We start from the raw sequence: 22,555 nt of genomic DNA, 5'->3' as shown, positions 1-22,555 counted from the left end.
GGGCCACTGTAAGGTGATACTAACTTACAGCCCTAAACAATGGTTTCCTCCTCAACTTCCTTTTCCCCTAAATATCTTCTATTGGTATGTAAAAGCCCACCTGGATTACAAGACCTTCCCCCACCCTGGAGGATTTGGTTCTGTATAATAAAGAGGAAGAAGTTCTGGCAGAGAGAGAACATGGCAAAGAGAGGCCTTGAGGCAAAAATGCCATGAGGAAAAAGCAGACTAACTCTGATTAATCTTTTGACTGGCTTAGTATTATTTCTCTGACACTATCCTTCTCCATCAGACCTGTCTGCCTCAAGGGGTTAGAAGAACTATGCCTGGGGGAGGGGGGTTGTGCCAGTTTGTGGAATTTTATTTTTATTTTACAACTGGCACCTGAACAGGGGCCTGAACCCTGGACCCTCAGATATAGCCCATGGTACCAGTGGCACGCTGGACTACAACATTAAAATGGCCACTCAAATCCCACTGCAAAGGCCAGGTCAGAGCCTTCTCTCTCCCTGACATTTTGAGCACCATATCTCCCCAGATTGTGTGTGATGTGTTGTGGATGGTGTTTGTGTGGTGTGTGTGTAGATCATCTTTTCTCCTGGCTGCATCATATTCTATGGTGGGTACCACACATAGCTTCTTTTTCCATCATCTGTTCTTGGGCACTTGGGGTTGTTTCGATTTTTTTTTTTTTGCTTCTTTGATAGTAATAGGAGGAAACATGGGCTCAGAGTGGGAGACTCAAGCTGAGGGGTTAGTGAGGGTTTCACTATCTGGGCCAGATGTGGGCTTCATGACTGGGCAGGGCCTCTGAGGCAGGAAGGCTCTGCTCTCTGCCTCCTACCATGGCTGCCTTTCAGGGTTCAGGGGCAGGGAATATTCATAGTCCTGGGAATCAAAAGACCTATTATCTTTGCCCACTAGGGCTCAGGGAGAATGTAGAGAAGGTGGAATATAGTCACCATGACAACCTACTGCCCTTGGGGTTGAGGTTCTGAAGTAGTCATGGGGCAGTGTCTGAGACACCCCATGCAATGGGATGACCTGGAAGAGTACCAGGTGGGCAGAGCAGGTGGGCAGGAGGTGTGGGTGAGTGTGGAGTCAGGAGGTGGGGCCTAGTCTGGCCACACTTGTATCCTGTGTCAAGGCTTGGCCTCCATCCTGTTTCCTGTTCAGAGTCAGAGCTCCACTCTGGCATCTCACCCCTTTCCTGGCATGTGCCCACCCTCGCCTTCTCACAGCCACCTCCTGATCTAGGGGAGGAGGGCCAGGGCACCCCAGCCAATAGTTCAGCACTAGGCCAAGGGCTACCATCATTCTCCCTGCCATTGTGTGAGTTTCAGAGTGGGGCTTAGCAGGCCGCTTAACTCTCTGCTTCCTCATAGGCACTGACTTTCCTGACCAAAAAGGAGATCCTGTGGTGAGTGAGGTTGACCCAGGGCAGGCCTCACAATGGCCTGGGGTTGGGAAGTCACAGTTCCTGGGTGGCTAGAGTTGAGTAAACATTGGAGTCAGGTTGCTATGGGGACAGAGTTCAGTCAGCACCTCAGAGGCAGACAGGCCTATTGGGATGGAGAAGAGGAAGACAGGGAAAGGAATGGACGCCATTTTGGCCCTTGGCTGACTAGAGGGAGAATCTTGGCCTTCCTCCTCTCTTGAGCCGCTCTCTTCATGGCCAACACTGGGACACTGGGTCATAGGTTACTGGTGAATGGGACACAGTCCAGTCTGGAGAGGGTCATTTCTAGTCTAGGACTCTCCACAGAAACCCTCAGACATAGCAGAGGGAAGGCTGCTCCCCACAAACCTGAAGATGAACAAGTAAGGGACCTGCTTCAGAACCTCAGACCCAGAGCCATCTCCTCATTGACTCTACTGAAGTCCCCCTCCCTCCATCAGGTACCTAGAAACCACCTCAAGCGCTTGGCCAGGACAGTGATGTTACCAAACACAGGCTACACCCCAACAACCACAGGGACTGAGAAGGTGGGAGCAGGCGACCATGGAGATGGGGAACAGTCGGGGCTGTGAGTTTCCTGTGACTATTACTCTTCACTCGCTGCTTTTCATGTTTTGACAGAAAAACATGACAAACTTCCAAATGACCTCTATCCCATTTCCCGTTTAACCCCTACTGACATTTTCTAAAAAGCAATGCAATTAAAAACTTTTAAATGTCATCTGTGAGAGGGCTGGAAAGTTCCAATAGTCTTAGAAGTTCTAAATAAAAAAATAAATGTCTCCCTCCCCTCTTTGCAGACCCGTGACAGCCACTATTCCAGTATCTTTCTTATTCAGTCTTTGGGCAAAATCTTTATCACTAGACTGACGTGAATCTTTCCCAGTTTGTAGTTCTCAGCATGGCCTTTATAACAGAGCTCACAGACTTTCAAGTCTCCACAAACTTCCTCTTGGGTTGACTTATGCCCAGAGAGATGGGCCTCTCCTCTCCCCTGCATTTTTATCACCAGGGAGTCCCCCCTCTAGAAGAATCCTCAGTTGTTTTTAGCAGACCAAAATGGACATTTAAGTGGCTTATGGCTTTAGTACTGCCATAAACATTTGCCTATAAAATTTATATTTAACAGTTGAGCCATAGAAGAAATATCTAGGTCCAAAGTGAGGGAGCTGCATTCAAACATTCAGTAGTTCCACAGACACTATCAAAATGGGTGGCACCCACTGGCCAGGTCTACATGTACTCTCTTGTCCTCTCCTGGTGATTCGATGATTTCCCCCCTATTTTCTCCAGGTTCCTCAGACACCTCACATATACTCCAAAAGTTGTCAGGGCTGAGGCAGGTGATGGTGGGGAGAGAGGGTTGGAACCCACCCCGCCATCTGCTCAGGCACTGAGGAGGAATTCCTCAGGGGGCAGCCAGGCTGAGGCAGCGCTTCCTTCTGGATGGTCTGCCCATGCCAGGAAGTGAATCCCCCCTGGGTTCTATTTCCCATCTGCTCACCCCACTTCTCCCGGGAAGGCCACGGCTGGTCTGTGCTGTGCTGGGGAGCAGGTGCCAATGAGAAGGGCAGAGGACATCTGCTTGCTTTCTCTCAGGGCCCTCCCAGGCTGTGGTCCCTTCTAATAGCCTCTGCTCCTCAAAAGGGCCGTGCTCATATCTGGGAGGAGGTTTGGGGGCTTGAAAGACCTGGTATGATTTGGGGGTACCCCACTGCACATGGAGGGTAGAGGGGTGAAGGGGTTCTGCTTGTGTCCCCCACATGGGAGGCTCAAAGACAGAGCAAGCAAACAAGAGGAAGCAGAGATGGAATGCTGTTTGCTCAAAGGGGCCAAAGACCACATCTGGGGGTCCCTGAGGGTCCAGAAACGCTAAAGAAAACTAGGATGTGCAGAAATATATTAGGGTTTGAGTTGTCACCCTAGACAGTGCTGAGAGTCAAAGACCACCGATAATACAAGGTGCAAAAGAGACTTTATTCAGTTAGCCAAGGTCCAAGTCTCATCCAACCAGTGGAGTTGACAAGGACCCCAAGTCAAACCTTCAAGTAGTTTTTATAGGAATCACAAGCATTGAACAGCACAATTATTTCATTGTATAGATGTCTTAATCAATCATTGATTTTTCTAGCTCAACTCTGGCTGTCTAGGGAAACTCTGAGATTCAAACTTTTGGTTAAGGATATTCAAACTTTAGTTGTTAAGGAAGCAGCCAGCTCACTCAACTCCTAGTTCCTTGTTCCTGGAGGCTCATTGTTTCTGAGTTAACTCTCTCCATCTTATCTCATAGTAGAAAATACCTAAATTTTCAATCTGGCTGGGGTTAAAGACCACCTTGGTCCAAGGCCCAAGGGGCTTTGGTTCTCATAAGTTTTGTTTTTTTGTTTGTTTTTGGGCCACATCTGACTGTGTTCAGGAGTTACTCCTGGCTCTGTACTCAGAAATTGCTCCTGGCAGGCTTGGGGAACCATATGGGATGCTGGAGATCAAACCTGGGTCCATCCCAGGTTGACAGAATGCAAGGCAAATGCCCTACTGCTGTGCTGTTACTCTGGTACCTTTGTGTTTTGTCTGTGTTTGTGTATGTGTGTGTCTGTGGTTATTACAAGTGAACTTGGGGAAGCAGCTGCAGGCTGGGACAGGCACTTGGCATGGAGGCCAGATGAAGAGGCTGCAGATTTGGATGTCCAGCCTGAGAGAGGTGGACTGAACTCTTTGTGGGATGGTGCCACCCTCAAGGGCCATGGTATAAAGACAGCACCGTGAGGGCAGCACTGCTGCTAGGGAAAGCACAATGCAGATGCCCAACCGCACCTGCAGTGGGTCAGAGAGCAGCAGGCATGGGGTACAGAGAGAGAGAATGTGGCCACCTCAGGCTGCCCGGGCCCAGCAGAGCAATCAAGGTCAGGATTCCATGGGGACAATCCTCCTCTTTCTCAGACATGTGCTGGCTCTTTTAACCAAAGGGACATGCATGGCCTGGGCATGACCAGTGGCACAGCTGGATGGACTCAGTGGGTTGTGAAAGGATCCCGGAGTAGGATGGCCAAGGAGCATGGAGGAGGGAGCTCTTTCTTGGCCCTCACTCACCTGCCCTTCTGTGACCTTCAGGGTCACCCAAGCCTGGCCACCAGCTCTGGAGATGACTCCAGGGGACCCAAGCAGTATGGCACATACTAGACTCCTGCAGTGGAAGCCTGGCCAACACCAGTTGGACCCACTTAAGCTTACACCTGATCTGGGGCAGGGTTCCCACTTGGGAGCTGAAGGCATTGCCTGTGCATGTCTTGGGGGCTACAAGGTCACCCCCTCTCTTAGCCTCTGAGCACTCCTTGATTTTCTGTCTTCCTGCTCTGGTCTGGTTGGCAGCTCTTGGGGCTTCTACACAGTCATAGGTAGTGGTGCCAAGCTTGCCATCCTGACACCACAGGCCCCGGGTTGCTGCTTAGCCCCTGGCTTGGCTGTGTGGGCCTGTAAGTCCCTGTAACTTTCACACAGGTGGACTATGGTCTCCAGCCCTTAACAGTGCTGGGAGCACCCAAAGCAATGGTTGTCAGAAGTCCAAGGGCCATTCTCCTGCTGTTTCCATGTCCTCTGAGCGAAGGAGGAAACATGCCAAGACAGCCCTGGTCATGGCCTTGCAGCTGGCATACAGCGGTCACAGGATGAAAAGGCAGCTTAAAGGCAACCCAATGGGAAAGACCAGTGAGGATGACCCTGGGCAGCCGAGGACAGATGGGACCCTGAGCACTGAAAATCTCACTCACATCGGGGCTCAGGCCTTCCCGGATCATGGGAACAGGGACACAGGTAGAACTCAGCAGGGTCTGGGCCTCTCCGGGCCTTGCTTGAGTATCTTCTAAATGGGGGGGGGGGGGGTATTTGATTCTTTTTTGGAGGGGGTTGGGCCACACTCAGCGCCACTCAGGGATTACTCCTGGCTCTGTGCCCAGAAATCAATCCTGGCAGGCTCGGAAGGCCATGTGGGATGCTGGGGATTGAACCCGGGTAGGCCATGTGCAAGGCAAACAGTCTACCTGCTGTGCTATCACTCCAGGCCCACACTTGATTCTCATACAGGCCATACCCTGGGATTCGAACAGTGGCAAATCATTAGAGGGAAGACTGGGACACAAGAGTGGGTGTGGCAGAGGCAGGATTCCCCCAAAGCCCGAGTATTCGAGTTAACCCCACCCCCCAGCCCCAAAACTCTGCCCCAGGCCTATAAGATCACACACAGCATCCATCCCTTGCCTGCTGGCCATGAAGGTCACCCCCACCCCTCAACCTGGAGCTGTAGGCTTCTGGCAGGCAAACAGGGTGAGCTTTGCAGCTGGCTGGGCCTGATGAGTCCATTAGCAATGAATTCCCAGCTCTGTTTAGAGCCACTGATCCATATTTAGAGGCGGAAACACTTCTTAGCAGCTGAGACGTAGACATGGTTCCCTCATAGGCAGTCAGAGGGCCCCCAGGGGCCAGCTGAGGAACCCTAACCTGTCGAGGTGCTGTCTGGGAGTGGGGTCCTTCATTTTCTCTACTCAGCCACTTGACTCAAGGCATGTCCCCTTGCTTTCCTGAGCCTCAGTTTACCCTTTGATAGACACAATCACATCAGTACATTGCTCACAGAGTGGTCGGAAGTTTGTGGGTTCCTTGTGAGTGGAGCTTGGTGAGAGGCTGAGGAGGGCAGTGATGATCTCTCCCTTTTGTACTCCTTCTCCACACCCTGCCCAGCTGGTCTCTGGGACACCCCCTCAGACCTCTAATCCTGATCTGAGGCCTTCACAGGAAGTCCCACCTACCTCAGGCCAGTGAATTGATTCCCTGAATTCAGTTTCCAGACCTGAGAATGACAAGCCGATGGCCCCTCAGAGCACAGTGCTCTACAGGTGTCCCCAAGAAGAGTCCCAGAGGGGGTGGTGGGGACAATTCCACCCACCCTGGGGCCTAACGTGGGCATCTGACTCAGGGAACTCTTAAAAACACAAGAAACTGAGGGGAAAAAAACAAGATGCCTCCTGCCACCAATTCCTGGAACAGTTTTGTAATTCCTGGAACAACGACTCAATACCCCCGTGTTCAGGCCTGGCCAGACACTTGCCTTCCCAATGCTCCACCCCCTTAGCCCAGTGGCCACTCAGACCTTCTGTGGGGACAAACCCTCCTTTCCACAGTATTTCTCTCCCTGATTTTCAGCATCCTCTCCAGCTTGTCAGATCACCTATTGCATCAGGGCTGACAGGATCTGTGGGCAGCAGAGAAGCCTGATGGGGGTGCTCTCCCCATCTCCCCACTGGACAGTCAAATGCTGGAGCTAGGTGTCCTGGTTTAGAGATGTCACATAATACATAAAATAGGGACCAGACTGAGAATGGGACTGCCCCCACTGACAGGCAGAGTCCTGCACAGACAGGGGAATCGCTCAGGGGGTCTCTATGTCCCCTGAGACTGTCGGAAATTTTCAGGCACAAGTTACATAACCTATGGTTTTCATGTGGATGTTACGGTGGGAAATAATGGGACAGGAGACACAGGACACAGTGGAGCCCCCCTGAGACCCTCACACTAACACCCTCCCATCCCCACTGTCATGTATTTTATGTTTGTTTTGTCTTGGGGTGGCACTTGCTGGCATTCTGGGGATACTTATGGCTCTATTCTTGGGGTTGACTCCCAGGGGTATCCAGAAAATGGCTACTGGCACATCTTGTCTCACACCCCCACAGGCCACGGGCCACTTTGGAGGCTTCAGTGATGTTTCTAGAATGGCCACTGGTTCCTGGTCCTTGTCTATAGGCAGGAGCGTGCATGGGCTCAGCCTGCCCTATTTCTCCCCAGCATCCACGACACCTTCCTGAAGCTCTGTCCCTCCGGCAAGTGCTATAAGGACGTGACATTGACCATGGACCAGGTCAGCTCCCTGCCAGCCCTCAGGGTGAGTCTCAATGAGGGTTTGGGAGTGGGGAGCATGGTGACTCAGAACCAAGAAGCTTCTGACCAGCAGGGGTCCAGAGGGGGACCCTGAGCTGAGAGAATGACAAGTCCTTAGATGCTGGCCCACATCAGTCCTCCAGAGATTTCAGGTCCCATAGAGTCCGCTGAGTCCCCGTATCCTCACACTGACCCTTCCTCTCATCTCTTGGGGCCCAGGCTAGGAAAGTGGGGAGGCGGATGTCCCTCAGGAGCAGGCTGGCCTTGGGGAAGCTGGTCTGACCCAACTGATGGGTCCAGGACTTCCTCTGTCCTTCTCTTCTGCCCTCTGTGAACTTGGGCCTTTCTAGAAGGACAGAATCTTCTCAGTGTTAGCCAAGAAGAAGGAACAAAGCCTGAGTCCAGGTGCTGGTGCCCCAAGGACAGGAAAGGACAGGAAGGGACAACCATCTCCCCTGGAGGTCCCTTCTCCCCCAACCCCAAACTCTCCAACCCTCCCAGACAGAGGCTGTTAGAAAAGAGGAAAAGAGGGATGAATCTGACACTCAGGTTTTGAGTTGAGGAAACCTGGGCGTTTCCTACTTACCTGGACTAGATCTCTGGACCCACATACACTCACAGCATACACACACAGGACATATGCATTTACACACCCAGATCACACACACACACCAAGTCACAAACATATATGCTGGACACACATATACCCTTATACTCATGCTCATCAAGAACACACACACATAACCTTATACATATAGACTCACACATACAAAGAGAACACATGCATATATATCCCAACACACAAAGAAGGCACATAGATATATATACCCCAGTGTGTGTGCATGCTGTTCTCTGTGCTGTGCATTCCTGTTCTCAGTCTCCCACCTGGGTAGAAGGTGACATGTGGGAATGACCAGCTGTTTTCTGTGCTCTCCAAGCCATCTCTGCCCACTCATCCTTCAAGGATGCTCTAAACCCTGCCCTGTGTGGAGAAAGCCAAGTTCTGCTCCTTCAGGGTTTGGTGGAGCCTAGAGATGCAAGTTGAATGAATCTGAGCACCCTGAAATTTTGAATTAAAATGTGCACAGTTTCAGCCTAGTAAATCATGGCTACGTCAGTCTAGGCAGAGGTTCCTCTGGATATAAATAATGGTTTAAATTTGACACTGTGTAATGTGACTCCATTATAGTGTGTCTGGAAGGAAAGGGGGTCAGGAATTGGGGGAAGGGTGCAGGTGCTACACTGTCCTGCAGAGGTACACGGGGGGGGGGGGCATGTTTAGCAAAGATGCCAAAAAAAAATGACAGCCTTGTTACAGACCTCAAAGCTGGGGGTGGTAAAGGGAATTGGGGCAGCAGGATCTAGCTGCAATGAAAGAAGGATGTGGGGGTCTGAGGTCCTAGAGAGAAAAAGCAAGGGGCTCTCAGAGGTCAGTTCAGGTGCTGGGGAGATGGTTCTGAGGACTAGGCACAGGCTTTGCATGTGGGAAGAGGGGTCATTCCACCATCTTCCAATCCCTGAGCCTCTGGAAGCAACCAGAAATTTCCAGACACCTTAGTCTACTTACTTTGAAATGCTCCAGCCTTTATCCTTAGGAAAAGAAAGGTCCAAGGAGGGCAGGGACTGGCTAAGGTTCTGGATAGGAGGCAGGACCTTCTAACCAGGCCTGGCTCATGGCTCACCACCAAGTACCCAGGTCTGCAAGGTGCCCTAGGGGTTGAGATTCTGGCTAAGACACCCCTGAAAGATTGGCAAGAAGGTTTTCAGCATTGGTTGGTTCGACTGTCTATGCTGACCCAGCACATGCTCTCTGTTCTGAGCCCAGAGGAACAAATGTGCCTGGAGAGGAGCAGGCAGAAGGGTCTGGCCCTGCTCCATCACGCCCCAGGATGACACAGCTCCCCTCTGCGCATCACTTTCCTCCCCATGAAACAATCTGTGCCCACTGTGCTGGGAACAGGTGGTGCAGGAGTGAGCCCACGTCCTCCGCATCCTGCTTTGGTTCCCCTTCCACCCGTCCCTTTCTCAGGAGAGCTGAGCCAGGTGTACAAGAGAGAGAGGAAGGCAGAGTTCCAGACAGCACCCTGGCAACAACCCCTGGGACAGGGCGAGCAGGGTTGTGGGCTCGCTCTTGGGAAGTGGACAATGGACGGACAGATGGACGAATGGATGGATGGAAAATGGATGGATGGGTGGGAGATGGATAGATGGATGGATGGATGGATGGATGGATGGATGGAAGATGGATGGATGGATGGATGGAAGATGGATGGATGGATGGAAGATGGATGGATGAATGGATGGATGGATGGATGGACTGAAGGATGCAGCAGGAACTGTCACTGCGGTAGTGAGGATAGAATTGGTCCAGGGTCTGAGGCAGGCCACTCCCACATCCGCAGCAGGCCACGCCCCATGTCAGAGGCAGACCATGCCCAGGGATCAAGCGGTCCACACCTACAAGTATGGTGGGGTTGGGGGGGGTATTTCAGTTTCTCTACGAGCTCCAGAACCCCCAAGACCTTATTCACAGGACAGTACTGGTTGGGAACTGAAATGAGTCTTAAGAGGAGGCAAAAAAAAAAAATCTTACTTCTCTTTTCAATGGTCATCATTTAAAATTAGCATACAAGAAAAAAACCCAAATTATTGTAGAAAAACTAGAAATAAGAAAAGCAAAAAAAAAAAAAAAAAAAAAAAAAAAAGGACAAAAACATCTACTTTAAAGGCTGGCTGCTGTCTTCCATGTTCTCTTCTGGGATTTTGTTCTTTTTCCACCTATGCAGCTAGAGAAATTTGTATAGCGACTACATTGATTGAGGGAGGCATATTGTCATATATTTTCTGTTTCTTCTTGTATTTCCAAATATTTCTGACAGAGTCAGAACTATTTCATAGGTTGAGGGTGCCTAGGTGTGGCTATATCTAAAGGACTAGGTGGCCAGGAGAGGGAGAACCAGGTTTAAATTTATTTTTTAGAGCTAGATTTGAATTTATTTGTTAGCTAAGTGGTTTTAGACCAGTTGCTTGTGAAAGGAATGGCTGGTGTTAGGCAGAACAAATAAAGCCCCATCAAAGAAGACAGGGTAGCCGGGGAGGGTGTGTTTTTTGGGGGGAGCTAAAGGGCTCTGCTTGGTTAATGAGAAACCGGCTAGGAGCCCAGAGGGACTTGCCTTGCACACGGCATACCAGGTTCAATCCCGTTTCCACATACAGTTACCTGACCCCTGTCAGGAGAGATCCCTGAGCACAAAACCAATAGTAAGCTCAGAGCAATACCAGACCCCAAATAAAAAAAATTGAATAAAACCAGGCACCAGATGCCAAGGTGGTGGACATCAGAGTACAAGTAACCAAGTTCAAGTAACTAAAAAATTCTACACCGAAGGATAGAGCTTTTATCAGTGAAAGGAATGGCCTTGTCACATTTAGCTAGAATGTTCTAGAAAACACTTAACCATCAAAGACAGATTGGCATTGGTCCCCACCCTGACCTCTGAGTTCTTCTGTATTATCTACCACACAATGTTCCAGACTTTGGACTTTCCTACTCCAATAAAATTTCCCCAAAACATATTTTTGGAGGAGAGAGTAGAGATGCCAACCTTTTCAATTTTGCCAAGTAAGGACACAAAAACATATGTCATCTGTAATTACCATCATTTTGTTGATGGTTGGTTTTTTTTTTTATTTAACTTTATTTTGGAATACGTATTAGAAAGAGAGAGTCCTAGGGATGAGAATATTTCTTTCCCTATGTACCTCTTTGTGATCCAATTTTCCTGCCTTGTTCCTGTGGTCAGAAACTTGATCACTGACTGCCACTGATCTTCAGATTGGTATTGGGGGAATTTGTGCTCAAGCGTGTCTTTCCGATCTTGGTCCCACCTAAGGCTTCCCCGAATCAGCAGGGAGAGAGACTGGCTGCAAGGCAGGGACCCCAGTGTTCCTGTGTCCTCTGCGCCCCAAGGTCATTGCTGCTTGAATCACACTGCCCAGAACCCAACTTTGGAAAGTCTTTGAGAATGGGACTCCAGGGAGTGCTGGGTTCTCTGCTGACTTGGCTCAGGGGCTTAAGTGGTCTGGGAAGAAAGTTCTGCTTCCTTAACTTGGATTCACTCATGGAAAAAGTAGGTTGGTTAACACTGAAAAGGGTCTGGGCAGTCACGGGCCATGGCGGGGGAGACAAGGGTGATGAAGAGAATGCCCTGCCTTGCCCAAACATAGCACCCCCTTTCCACTCAAACTTTTCTGGGTTTGTTTGGAATAATTCTTTGGTTTACTGCTCTGTTTTGGTATATATGAATGTGAATGAGTTCAATGTTTCTGTTCTTGTAAAAATTTTGTAAATAATGATGTTGCTTTCTGCAAACACAGATAAGTGTGTGAGAGAGAGAGGGAGAGAGAGGGAGAGAGAGAGGGAGAGAGAGGGAGAGAGAGGGAGAGAGAGACAGAGAGAGAGACAGAGAGAGAGAGAGAGAGACCCCAGGATCAGGTAGCTTCCTGCAGGAGATGGTCATTTCACAGTGTAGCCAACATTCAGTGTCACTTCTGAAAAGTCTAGAGTCTCAGGACCCTGTACAGAGTGTGTGAAACCCAGGAGTAGGTCCCCAGGTCTCAGTGGGATCTGGATTTTTCATCTGTGTCGTTTGTTGGGATCTCTCATGAGGCTGACTTCTGGGTTGGCCACTCTGGTCATAAAAGCTTGTGAAGAAGTCGGGTTTTCTGCAGCCAAGTCTTTCCCGCTTCCCGCTGCTGGAGAAACAGTGGGAGGGGATGAGCAACAGGGATGGGAGTCTTTTTTTTTTTTTTTTTTGAACATTCTAGATCAAAATGATTCATGCCAGCCTGGATTCCAGTTGCCGGATGAGTTTACCCACCGTGCTTTCCCTGGAGACAACTATTCTCAGCTCTTTGCCAATTCTGGCATTTGCATCCACGTATCTCCACAACACACGTCTTACCCCTGCTTCTAGCTCAGTTCCAGCTCAGCCTCGACTCCTTCCCTTCCCTGCCACCAAGCACCTACCACCCAACCCTTCCCACTGCCCTGCCCACCTTTCTGGTCCCTAAAAATTCAGACCCCTAGTTGCGGGAGCAGATTTGTGTCCACCCCATATTACTCCTATCTTTCCCGGGATGCAATCACTGTTTTGGCTCTGTCCTTTGTTTACTTATAAACAGTTGACACCAGACCCCCTAGCAATCACCCTCATCTCCCCCAGGGCCTTCAGAAGTGAGGCTCGTTTTCTCTCAGCCTACTGTTCTGGTGGGGGTTTGCCTGCATTTTCTCCAAGACCTCCCCAACTCTTGTCTTCGATTCCTCCCCTCATCATCCAGAAGCTGCCAGCTTAAGCGGGGAGAGGCAAGGAGAAGTGAAGGACAAAAGCTTGGATTGGACACCTCCTATCTATAAAAATGTCTTTTGTCTCCTCATTTGACTGAGTGTTTAGAGCAAGTAGGGATTCATTTTTCTCTTTTCTTATTTTTAAAAATAATTTAGTTAAGTACCATGGTTACAAACATGTTTGTAATTGGGTTTCAGTCATAAAATGCGCAACCTCCTTCACCAGTGCAACTTTCCTGCCACCGATGCCCCCATTTTCCTCATTTGACTTTGGAACTTAGGAATCACTGCTCCGGGGTGTTTTTGCCTCTACCTGATTATAACGTCCTTCTGCTGCCTGGTTTTTGGTCTGTGATGATGCTGTTGGCTGCCTTTCTGGAAATTTGATGGTTCTTCTTTGTGACTCCAGTATTGTGCACTTTCCTGGTTCTTGGGGTCCTGGTCCCCAGAGCTAGGCAGGCCCATGGGGGACTTGTTCCATCTGGGTTCCCTCATTCTGCTGTTTCTGTGCTTTCTTGTCCTCACCACTGTTCTCCCTTCTATTTCCTTCCATCTCTTTCTGGAACTCAGTGGCCCGACACTGGTTGGCTCGCGTCAGTCCCTCATTTTTCTCTCATTTTAGTTCCTTCTTTTTGCTTTGTTTTCAGAATTGCCTTCAGTTCCAGTTCTGGAAACATTTCTGAGGGCTCCTCCAGGAGCATTCCCCCATGTGCTTGGTTGTTGGTCCTTTGGATCAACACCTCAGACAGCATGGGGTGGGGTGCGGAAGAGCTTGCCAAGCAGGAACCAGATGGGATGTGTGTCCCTATGGGGACATTTGGAAACCTAGAGAACAGACAGGAGTTAAATGTTAGCCAGGGGCTTTCTGGAGTGAAGTTGGAAATGAGGTCTAGAGGGTCTCACAGTGCAGCCTGGATCTCCTGTTTTCTCAATAATGGCTTACCATCCTCAAATCAGAAAACCTTGGATCTTTTCTCCCGAAACATTCCTCCAGCCTTCTGTAGAGCCTGGCAGAGGCGACCACCCCACAGTGTAAGTGTGGTTGTTCTGGGAAGCTCCCAGAACCCCAACTGCTTGTCAATACTTTTGATCTCCTTTGGACAACTTCTGTTCCCTGTGGGAGTGGGGGTTTCCTTCAGAGGACTTTGGGGGTGCCCACCAGGTGCTGAATACCCAATCAACAGCCTCGTGCTCCCTGTAGACTCGAGGTCCTGCTCTACTGGCTTAAGTTAACCCACTTAACTTGGGTTTAGTGGCTGTCAGGTAAGAGAAAACTGTTCAAGTTGTTGTGCTGACTCAGAAGATCACCTATAAACCTGACCAGGAAACATTTTGAAGTGTCCCCGTGTCCATGCTGTGTCTCACACTCACATATACATGACTGTCCATGCTCATATCTACACTTCTGTTCATGCATGTTCATACTGGGTTGACATTTGCATCTATGCTGGCGTGTCTATCTCATGCTCATGTGTTCATGATCCTGTGTGTCTATGCTTATCTACACTGTCCTGTACACATATCTACATCTCCACATGTGTGTCTTATCCTGCATGTGCGCTTATGCTCAGGTCTACATGTGTGTCCTGGCTCATGTCTACACGTGTATCTGTGCTTGTATACACATGTTCATCAATGCTTGTATGTGTACATACATGTCATGATCACGTGTATGTAGTTCTATGCTTGTGTCATGTATTCATGTATGCGCTTATGTGTGTCCCTATTGATATGGATGTGTGATTGTATACATGCCTACATGTATGTTTATTCTTAGTCTACATGTGTTTTCATGCACATGTAGGGCAGGAGGGGGGACAGGAAGCAAATTCTGGCCTGGATCCTGGGTGATTTGCTGAATGGCCTTTCCCGTCTCAGACTGAGGCACCCTCCATAGCCGGCGGGAGTTGGGGGAGCCAGTCTCTCAGGCTGCTGCCTGGGAATTGTCTGATTCCTGGGTCCCCAAGCCAGGCGCCGACCCCATGGCCAGGACTTGGAGTGGGAAAGGGGAGAGGCCGAGCACCCCAGCCCAGCCTCCCAGGCTCCCACCTCCAGACTCCTCCTCAAGGGCCAGGGGTCACCGGAGCCTTTCCTGTGTCAGGGAGAGGCACACAGACTGTCCAGCACCCCCACAAGAGAAATGCAAGAGCTAAAGGCCCAGTGCTACAGCAAATGGGGCTGGGGGCCTCCATTCGCACCCCTGGACTACAGGCTAGCCAACCACCCTGAACACCCCTCCCCATTGGACTTGAGTCTGCCCTGCACTGGGCTCAGGGCTCCCTCAGCTTCCCAAGTAACCACATAAGGGAGGTCAGGATTCTCATTTACAGTCGGAACGAAGGACCAAAGGGGTGGAGGGAGGCGCTCTTCCCAGCCTCACAGCCCAGAAAGGCAAAAGGGGACCTTGGTACACCACCCCCACTCAGGGTCCCCCCCCCATTCCCTGATGCAGAGTCAGTGCTGGGAGGACAATTTGGCAGCTGGCTTACACCCTGCATTTTCAAGCATCATTAGATCTTTTTCTGACAACTTCATCAGTTAGCAGGGCCTGGAATTGGCAAAAATCCTTATTTAGACATTCAGCCAAAGAATTAAGAAGAGGTTGGTTTCAGAAAAAGCTCAGTGATGTAGGACACAGCAGCGGCTGGGGTGATGGCAGTATCAGCAGACCCGAGGAGTGGGGGCCTGGATGAAGACCCCTTCCTGCTCCAGCTTCAGTTTCCTCATCTCCTAAATAGGGGGGAAGGGGGTCCTGGTTAGGAGCCAGGTCTGGCCTCTCATCTCTGCCTTTCCCCCATGCTGGTTGGCCTGAGCTAATATCTTCCTCCTCATTCCCCTGGCCTCAACTTTGTCTCTAGACCCCCAATCAAGGCCTAGGTGGTCGTAGGCTCTACCTTGAGGGTGATGGGATCTTCAGGACAGAGAAGGGCACCCCTCCCACACACACAAGATATCTTGGTGGGAGTCTCAGGAGAACCTGTGTGTGGCCTTTCCAGAAAGGGCTGATGGTAGAACTCCCACTATCATCCAATGTGCAGTTTGCTCAGCCCCCCTTTCTGTTAGCCCCTCAGTTCAGCTCTCCTGGCTTCCCCCCTCCTCTGCCTGTTCTCATCCTATCAGACACGCAGCCTTGACTCAGTTGCAGCCGTGATTCGTGACTTCTCTTTCTCCATAGTCCCTTCGAGACAGGATGAGTCTTGAGTCTTACTTCCTGCACGGTCCTTCAGCTTTCGGGGCTGGGGTGTTTCTACTTTACAAATGGGCATGACAGACCCCCCCCCCAAAAGGATTTTGAGAGCCTGTGTGACTGGCTCCCATGGGCACACATGGCAATGCAGCACTGCTCCATGGGAGGCCAGGCAGGAGGGACCAGGCCCCTGAAGGGCAGAGGATACAGAGCTGGGAGGTGGGTGTGTGACCCCCTGTCTTCAGTGAGAAGCAAATTCACACTGCCTTCCCAAGTGGCTCTTCCCCCCTCCCCCATGGGCTCATTCTCAACTGTCTTGGCCTTGTTCTCCCCAATTCCCCAGGGGCAGGCAGGGAACAGGCTGCCCAGGGCTGGGGGACATGTTCCCCCGCACCCTGGCCCCAGTCCTCTGTGCTCAGATCACAAGATAAACAAACCCCATCTCAGATTTTCAGGCCTTTGCTCCCAGGGGGCCCAGCCTGGCTGCTGGCTTGGGGCTTTATTCCACTGTTTCTTTGCTGATAACTTTATTTGTGCCCCCAGAGACCTCAGATGGGATTAAAAATAGAAAAACAAACAACATTTTTCCCTGAGTTGCCCCCTTTCTTGCTGGGGCCCCAGAGAGGTGCTGGCCCTCCAGCCCCCTGCTCTGTCTCCAGGATTTGCAACCCCTATAAAACCTGCCTCTGAGGGAATGCCCCACCCCATCCAAGCCTGAATTTTGAGAAGACACCCTGCCATTTGTATGAGCCAGCTGGCATCCAATTCCACAAACTGGGATGCAGAGCAAAGACACCTCTATCCAGGCCCAAAGAAAAGGGCCGACCACAGTTGTGGTATAGTATTGGGGGGATCAGACCTTTTGCATGCCCAGTTCTGGAGGAGGCCTTGGCGATGGCACACCACGTCTCCCAGGCCCACCAGACTTGACAATGTCAAGTCCATTGTTTGGGCATGACCTCAGTTTTCCTCAAGGAGAAATGGGCCCTGTTACAGCAGCCCTGAAGGGGCCAGGAAGGCTGATAAGAAAGTACTGAACCAGGCCCCTTTGGTGGAGGGACCACACCGGTGTGTGTTAAGCCTCATGCAGGGAGTCAGAGGGAAGAGGGCCAGGCAGATGGCAGGACCCCACACCACTGCAGTGGGACAGTGGCTCAGAAAGTGAGGTATATGGGATGTGTTCTAGGTTCCTCTAAAGTGAGACTTGGGGGGCATAGAAGCTGAGTCCTTCCTCTGTGGGTGGGAGGAGAGGAATTAGATTTGACTTGAGTCAGCAGCAGTGCTAAAGGGTAATAGGCAATCAATCATATTTTATTTGTTTGTTTGTTTGGGGCTGGGGCCACACCTGGAGATGCTATAAATTTGCCAAAAAAGACCCAGGAATTTATCCTCTCAGCCAGCTATGCCCATCTTGGCTCTGATTCAGGAATCACTCCCGGTGGGGTTCAGGGGACCAGATGGAGTACCAGATCAAACTAGGTCAGCCGAGTGCCAGGCAAGCACCCTTCCCGCTGTCCTGTCACTTCAGCTCTCTTTTATTTTTTTGTTTTTGGTCTGGTTTGGTTTTGAGGACACATACAGTGGTGCTCAGATCTTACTCCCTGCTCTGTACTCAGGGATCCCTTCTGCAGGACTCAGGATCCAAATGGAGTACCAATTAAGCCTAGGTTGGCTGCACGAAAGACCAGCAACTTACCTGCTGCTGTATTCTCCGCAATTAGGCAAACATACCTGAACCCAGAGCCTCGGTCCCTAAAAGCAAACTTCCTGTCTGAGGGTCAGAGTTTACCCAGGTCAGGGAGGGTGGCACTTGCCTGTCAGAGGCCAGGCAGAGCCTCAAAGCAGAGCTGTCGTTTCCCCCTTGTCCCTAGCATCAGCCCAACTTCCTGGGAGGACTCAGCCCTCTTCTCTCTGCCTGTCAAATGCCAGAGCAGGTGGCTGGCAGCTCACAAGAGCCCTGAGCATCTAGTGGGCCTGAACAGCACTCACCTCTCAGGATTCAGCAGAGTGGTCCAGGAGAAGAGCTGGCAAGGCTATACCTGGTCAGCTGCTTTGTTTCATCTATCCGGGCCACACAGCATCCAGGGCCAGGAGCAGGTAGCTGTGACAGCACCACTTTTTGCCTTCATCACTTGTGCTGAGCCAGTGGGATCAGAACTGGAGCAGGAACCAGAACAGGGGCCCTAGAGCCAGGGAGCCCAGCCCAGTACTTTCCAGAGCCTGCAGTTGCATGAGAGAATTAGAGAGGAGCCCAGATGCTCTGAACTCTCAGGAGCATAGCCGAGGTGTTGAGAGGCACAAAGCTTGCTAGTGATGGAATTGGAGGTGGGTGCTCCAGGGTTTGAAGGAAGAGGAGGTGCTATTTGAACCCAAGTCCCACCTCAGGTTCCAGCTGTGGGGTGCTAATAGAATATACATAGAGAATGAGATGGTTGAGGCAAAGCAAAGTGAGTTTATTGAAAGAGAATGTGTTGGTCAGATGAACAAAACAGAGGCTCCAAAGAGACCTGTGAGCATTGTCTTGGGGATGTCTTTTACCATCTTTGTGCTGCCTTTTGGGGGAAAGTTTTGCTTTCTATAATGAGTCTATTCTGGGAAGTGGTGAACTGGAGACATGCAGCCAGTCCTGGGGCCTCTGTGTGTTTGCTTGTTTGGGGGTGACACCTGGCAGTGCTCAGGACAGTCTCCTGAATCTCAGGGATCATATCTAGAGGTCTTTGGGGGATCATATGGGATGACAGGGATAGAGCCTGGATTGGACACATGCAAGGCAAGAGCCTGACTGATTCCCTGTGCTATGGCTCTGGCTCTGATTCTGGGGCCTCTGGGGTCTCCTGGATATGGCTAATGGTGTGAACAGGAAGAGCACAGCTGAATGTGCAGGCAATGATGGGCTCACATGAGCCCATGGAGCATATGGGAATTCAATGCAGCTGTTTTTTGGGGGGGCTTGTGCAAGACTGTGAAGTGGACTGAACACCTAAGGTACCATCTCCTGCATATGCCCAAGGAGTATTTCCTTGGGGAGGCCAGGAGGCCCTTTAGCAGCCCCCCCCCCCCATGGGTGCTGCAAGGCAGCCTTATCAGAGAGAAGAAAGCAGAGAAGACAAGACAAAGCTCCCACTTCCCGCCTCCTGGGGAGGACCGTCAAATGGCTGAGTAAACTCTTTGTAGCTCTTTTTCCCTTTTCAACTCTCCTTCTAGCCACTGTGAAATGAACGTGTCAGAGTTGAAATACTCTTTCTAAAAACTCATTTCTGGCACTCCCGCCTCCCAACCTAAACATTCCTTTTCTCTTCTCCTTTGCCACCTTCTCCCCATGGGCTCACTTCACTGTAGACACCCAGAAGCTGGCTTTTCCCCAGCAGGTTTAAAGTGTTTCTCCACATTGCTCCATGGTCTGTGTAATTAGCATTTTCAAGGTCGCATAATTGCAGTGAGTTCTGATTTACCGAATCCTCCCTTTGGGTGTGGTATTATGTCCACCTTGGGGTTCCTTGTTGTTGTTATCTTTTTCTGTACCTAATCGGCATTTTGCAATGATTAGTTTGCACATATTAGTTTTTTCATTAAAAAAAAAAAAAGTTTGCTCTCTGTAGATGCCTTAGGTCCACCTCAGAGATGTTAGCCAGCGGGGCTGGCTATGTAGGAATCTGAACTATGCAACCATTAAAATGATTATTATTTGGGCAATGTGGCCACAGAGAAAAGCACTGCTGCCTTCTAAGAGAGAAAAAGCATACATTTGAAAAATTGAACTCTTAAATACCTGGAACCCCAGTCACTGAAGGGGAAGCTGTCCCGACCTCCTCTCCGGAGATACCCAGGTACACCAGTGAGAAAGTTGGTTGCCATGCATGTAGCCAGCCTGGGTTCCATCTCCTCCACCCCTTTTGGTCCTCTGATCACTGCCAAGAATAATCCCTGAGTATAGAGCCAGGACTAAGCTCTGAGCACCATTTAGGTGTGGCTTTAAATGGAAAAAAAAAATAATAAAGGAACCAGGGTCAGAGACATAATGCGTATGGGGACTGGAACTGCACACAGCAAACCCCAGTTCAATTCCCCAGTCCTTGAGCACTAACAGGAGTGACCCCTGAGCACAATGCATCACTCACCCTGTTCTCTGTAAAGGGAAGAACAGATGCTGGACAGCTTTCCTGGGTATTGGGTTTCATAGGCCAGGTGTGAGGAAACACCACACACACACACACACACACACACACACACACACACACACACATACACACACACGCACACACGCACACACGCACACACACACACACACACACACACACACACACACACGCAATAATGCTGTACCTGTACCCTGAAATAGTGTGAACAGAGAACAGAGCTGCTGCAGGGCTGAGGGCTCCTTCTTCACTTGGATGCAATTCCCCCCAAATGGAAATGTGGTAGCTATGAACCACCTTTCCTCCCAGTCTCTGATCTATCCTGGTCTTGTTGTTTTGTTTTGGAGCCACACCCAGCCATGCTCAAGGGTTACTCCTGGCTCTGCACTCAGGAATCACTTCTGACGGTGCTCAGGGAACCATATGGGATGCTGGGAATTGAACCCGGGTTAGCCACATGCAAGGCTGACCTACCTGTTTCCTACCTGTTCCAACCTGCTGTATTCTCTCTCTCTCTCTCTCTCTCTCTCTCTCTCTCTCTCTCTCTCTCTCTCTCTCTCTCTCTTCCTCTATTCTTGTCTTTTTGGGGGTAATTAGAAGGGTTGTAAGGACAGAGTGGGAACATCTTCTGATTCTCTGTGGCATTTAGCTAAAACTTCTTGTCTACAACCCACCCTGAGAGTTGCTGATACTTGACCAGGTCAAAGGCTGGGGTGTAAGAAAGGGTCTCTGGAAGGGTAAGGCCTCTTCCCTATTATCTCTCCCAGCTAAGGTCCCCACTTGTGCATCAGTTTGTGGGCTGAGAATCCCTCTCTCCAGCCAGGCCTCCAGAGGAATCTTCCCACTCATGGGGTAGCCCCTCCCAGGTTGGTAGCTTTTTTGTCCTGATCATTTCCATCCAATAGTAAAAGCCGGGGAAGGTTAAACCTGGGCATAGTGACATCCCTTTCCTAAAGAAACGAGGTGGAACAGCTTTGTCAGCATCTTCAGCACCCCAAGGAGAGCCTCTGCTGTTTCCCATAACAGCTGTGTCCAAAGAGCGAAACTATTCACTGAAGAACTATCCCCAGGGGGAGGGGGTCGAGGGGGCATAGAACAGGGGGCCAGCACCCTCTTCGAGCAGTGCCAGAAAGTGCTAGAATGTGACATAGTTCAGAAACACAGCTTCTCGCACATTGGAGACAAGACTTCGGCTAAGGAAGCCATCGCCCCCCGTACCCCTACGAGCTGCACATGGCCAACATCAGCATGAAGGCAACAGGAGAAAGAAAAACAGCTACTGAATCGCATGAGGGTGACATCAGACCCACTTGCAAACACCGGGTCGAGTTTGAAGCATTTGGACTGGTCACCAAGTGTGACCTTGTGCAAGACAAGAGCTGGAATTCCTAGCTGCACATGTGAATTAGAACAAGCCCTTCATGTATTGCAACTCTGGGACATTCTCACTCCTGTTCGCTCAATCTCTCAGGAATGGTGGATCTTAACTTACCTTATTCATTCAGACCCCCTTTTCCTTTCCTCTCCTGCCAGATTTCCTATTCTCCTATATCTGTTCCCATTCAAGTTCTGTGCTCCCGCCTGCTACTGAACAAAGGAAGTGTTGGGGGACTGTCCCCCTGCCTCCTGATTTCCATGAGGGTTGGCTTTGGGCATAGCTGGTTGAGAGGATCAATTCCTGGGTGTTTTTGGCAAATTTATAGCATTGATTGGATCACATTTTCCTTTCCGGTGACATAAATGGTTTTACAACTTTAGAAAGAAAGAAGGAAAGAAGAAAGAAAAGAAGAAAGAAAGAAAGAAAGAAAGAAAGAAAGAAAGAAAGAAAGAAAAAAAGAAAGAAAGAAAGAAAGAAAAAAGGAAGGAAGGAAGGAAGGAAGGAAAGAAAGAAAGAAAGAAAGAAAGAAAGAGAAAGAATGAAAAAGAAGAAAGAAAGAAAGAAGGAAGACAGAAAGAAGAAAGAAAGAAAGAAAGAAGAAAGAAAGACAGAAAGAGAGAAAGAGAAAGAAAGAGAAAAAGAGAAAGAAAGAAGAAAGACAGACAGAAAGAAAGAAAGAAGAAAGAAAGAAAGAAAGAAAGAAAAAGAAAGAAAGAGAAAGAAAGAAAGAAAGAAAGAGAGAGAGAGAAAGAGAAAGAGAGAAAGAAAATAAAGGATGGAAGGAAGGAAGAGGAAGAAGGTGAAAGGAGAAGAGAGGTCTAGAGTTGGGTGGGTGGAAGGAACCTTGGCTCTAGAAGTTAAATTCAGAGCTGGGGAGTTACTTCCCTGCCCTTCCCCACCAGTGCTAAGTCTGCTCTTGGGGGTTGTGGGGTGTGGGGGACTTCTCCACAGAAACTTGACCACTGGAAACTTTGGCCTCTCAGCCTTTGTCTTGTGATGGCCTCTTGGCAATTGCCACATCCTGACTGAACAAGGAAAGAAAAACAAAATGCATTTGAACTCTGAGGTCCTGACCAGAGGCAGGAAGCATCGGAGGCGTGAGGGTGCGAGCAGAGAG

At 50.0% G+C, this 22,555-nt stretch overlaps 1 protein-coding gene across 1 annotated transcript in view; it reads left to right on the top strand.

The window, feature by feature from the left end:
* The first annotated feature begins 1,005 nt into the window (after positions 1 to 1,005).
* CIB4 (calcium and integrin binding family member 4) overlaps positions 1,006 to 22,555 on the top strand; it is a 44,426-nt gene continuing 22,876 nt past the window's right edge. The window contains exons 1-3 of the mRNA XM_049784496.1: positions 1,006 to 1,059; positions 1,386 to 1,420; positions 7,298 to 7,394. Of these exons, the coding sequence (XP_049640453.1) occupies positions 1,006 to 1,059; positions 1,386 to 1,420; positions 7,298 to 7,394 (186 nt within the window). The remainder of the gene's footprint in view (positions 1,060 to 1,385; positions 1,421 to 7,297; positions 7,395 to 22,555) is intronic.

This window comes from Suncus etruscus, chromosome 12, assembly GCF_024139225.1.
Source record: "Suncus etruscus isolate mSunEtr1 chromosome 12, mSunEtr1.pri.cur, whole genome shotgun sequence".
Taxonomy (NCBI): domain Eukaryota; kingdom Metazoa; phylum Chordata; class Mammalia; order Eulipotyphla; family Soricidae; genus Suncus; species Suncus etruscus.
This window is presented reverse-complemented; position numbering and strand designations above follow the sequence as displayed.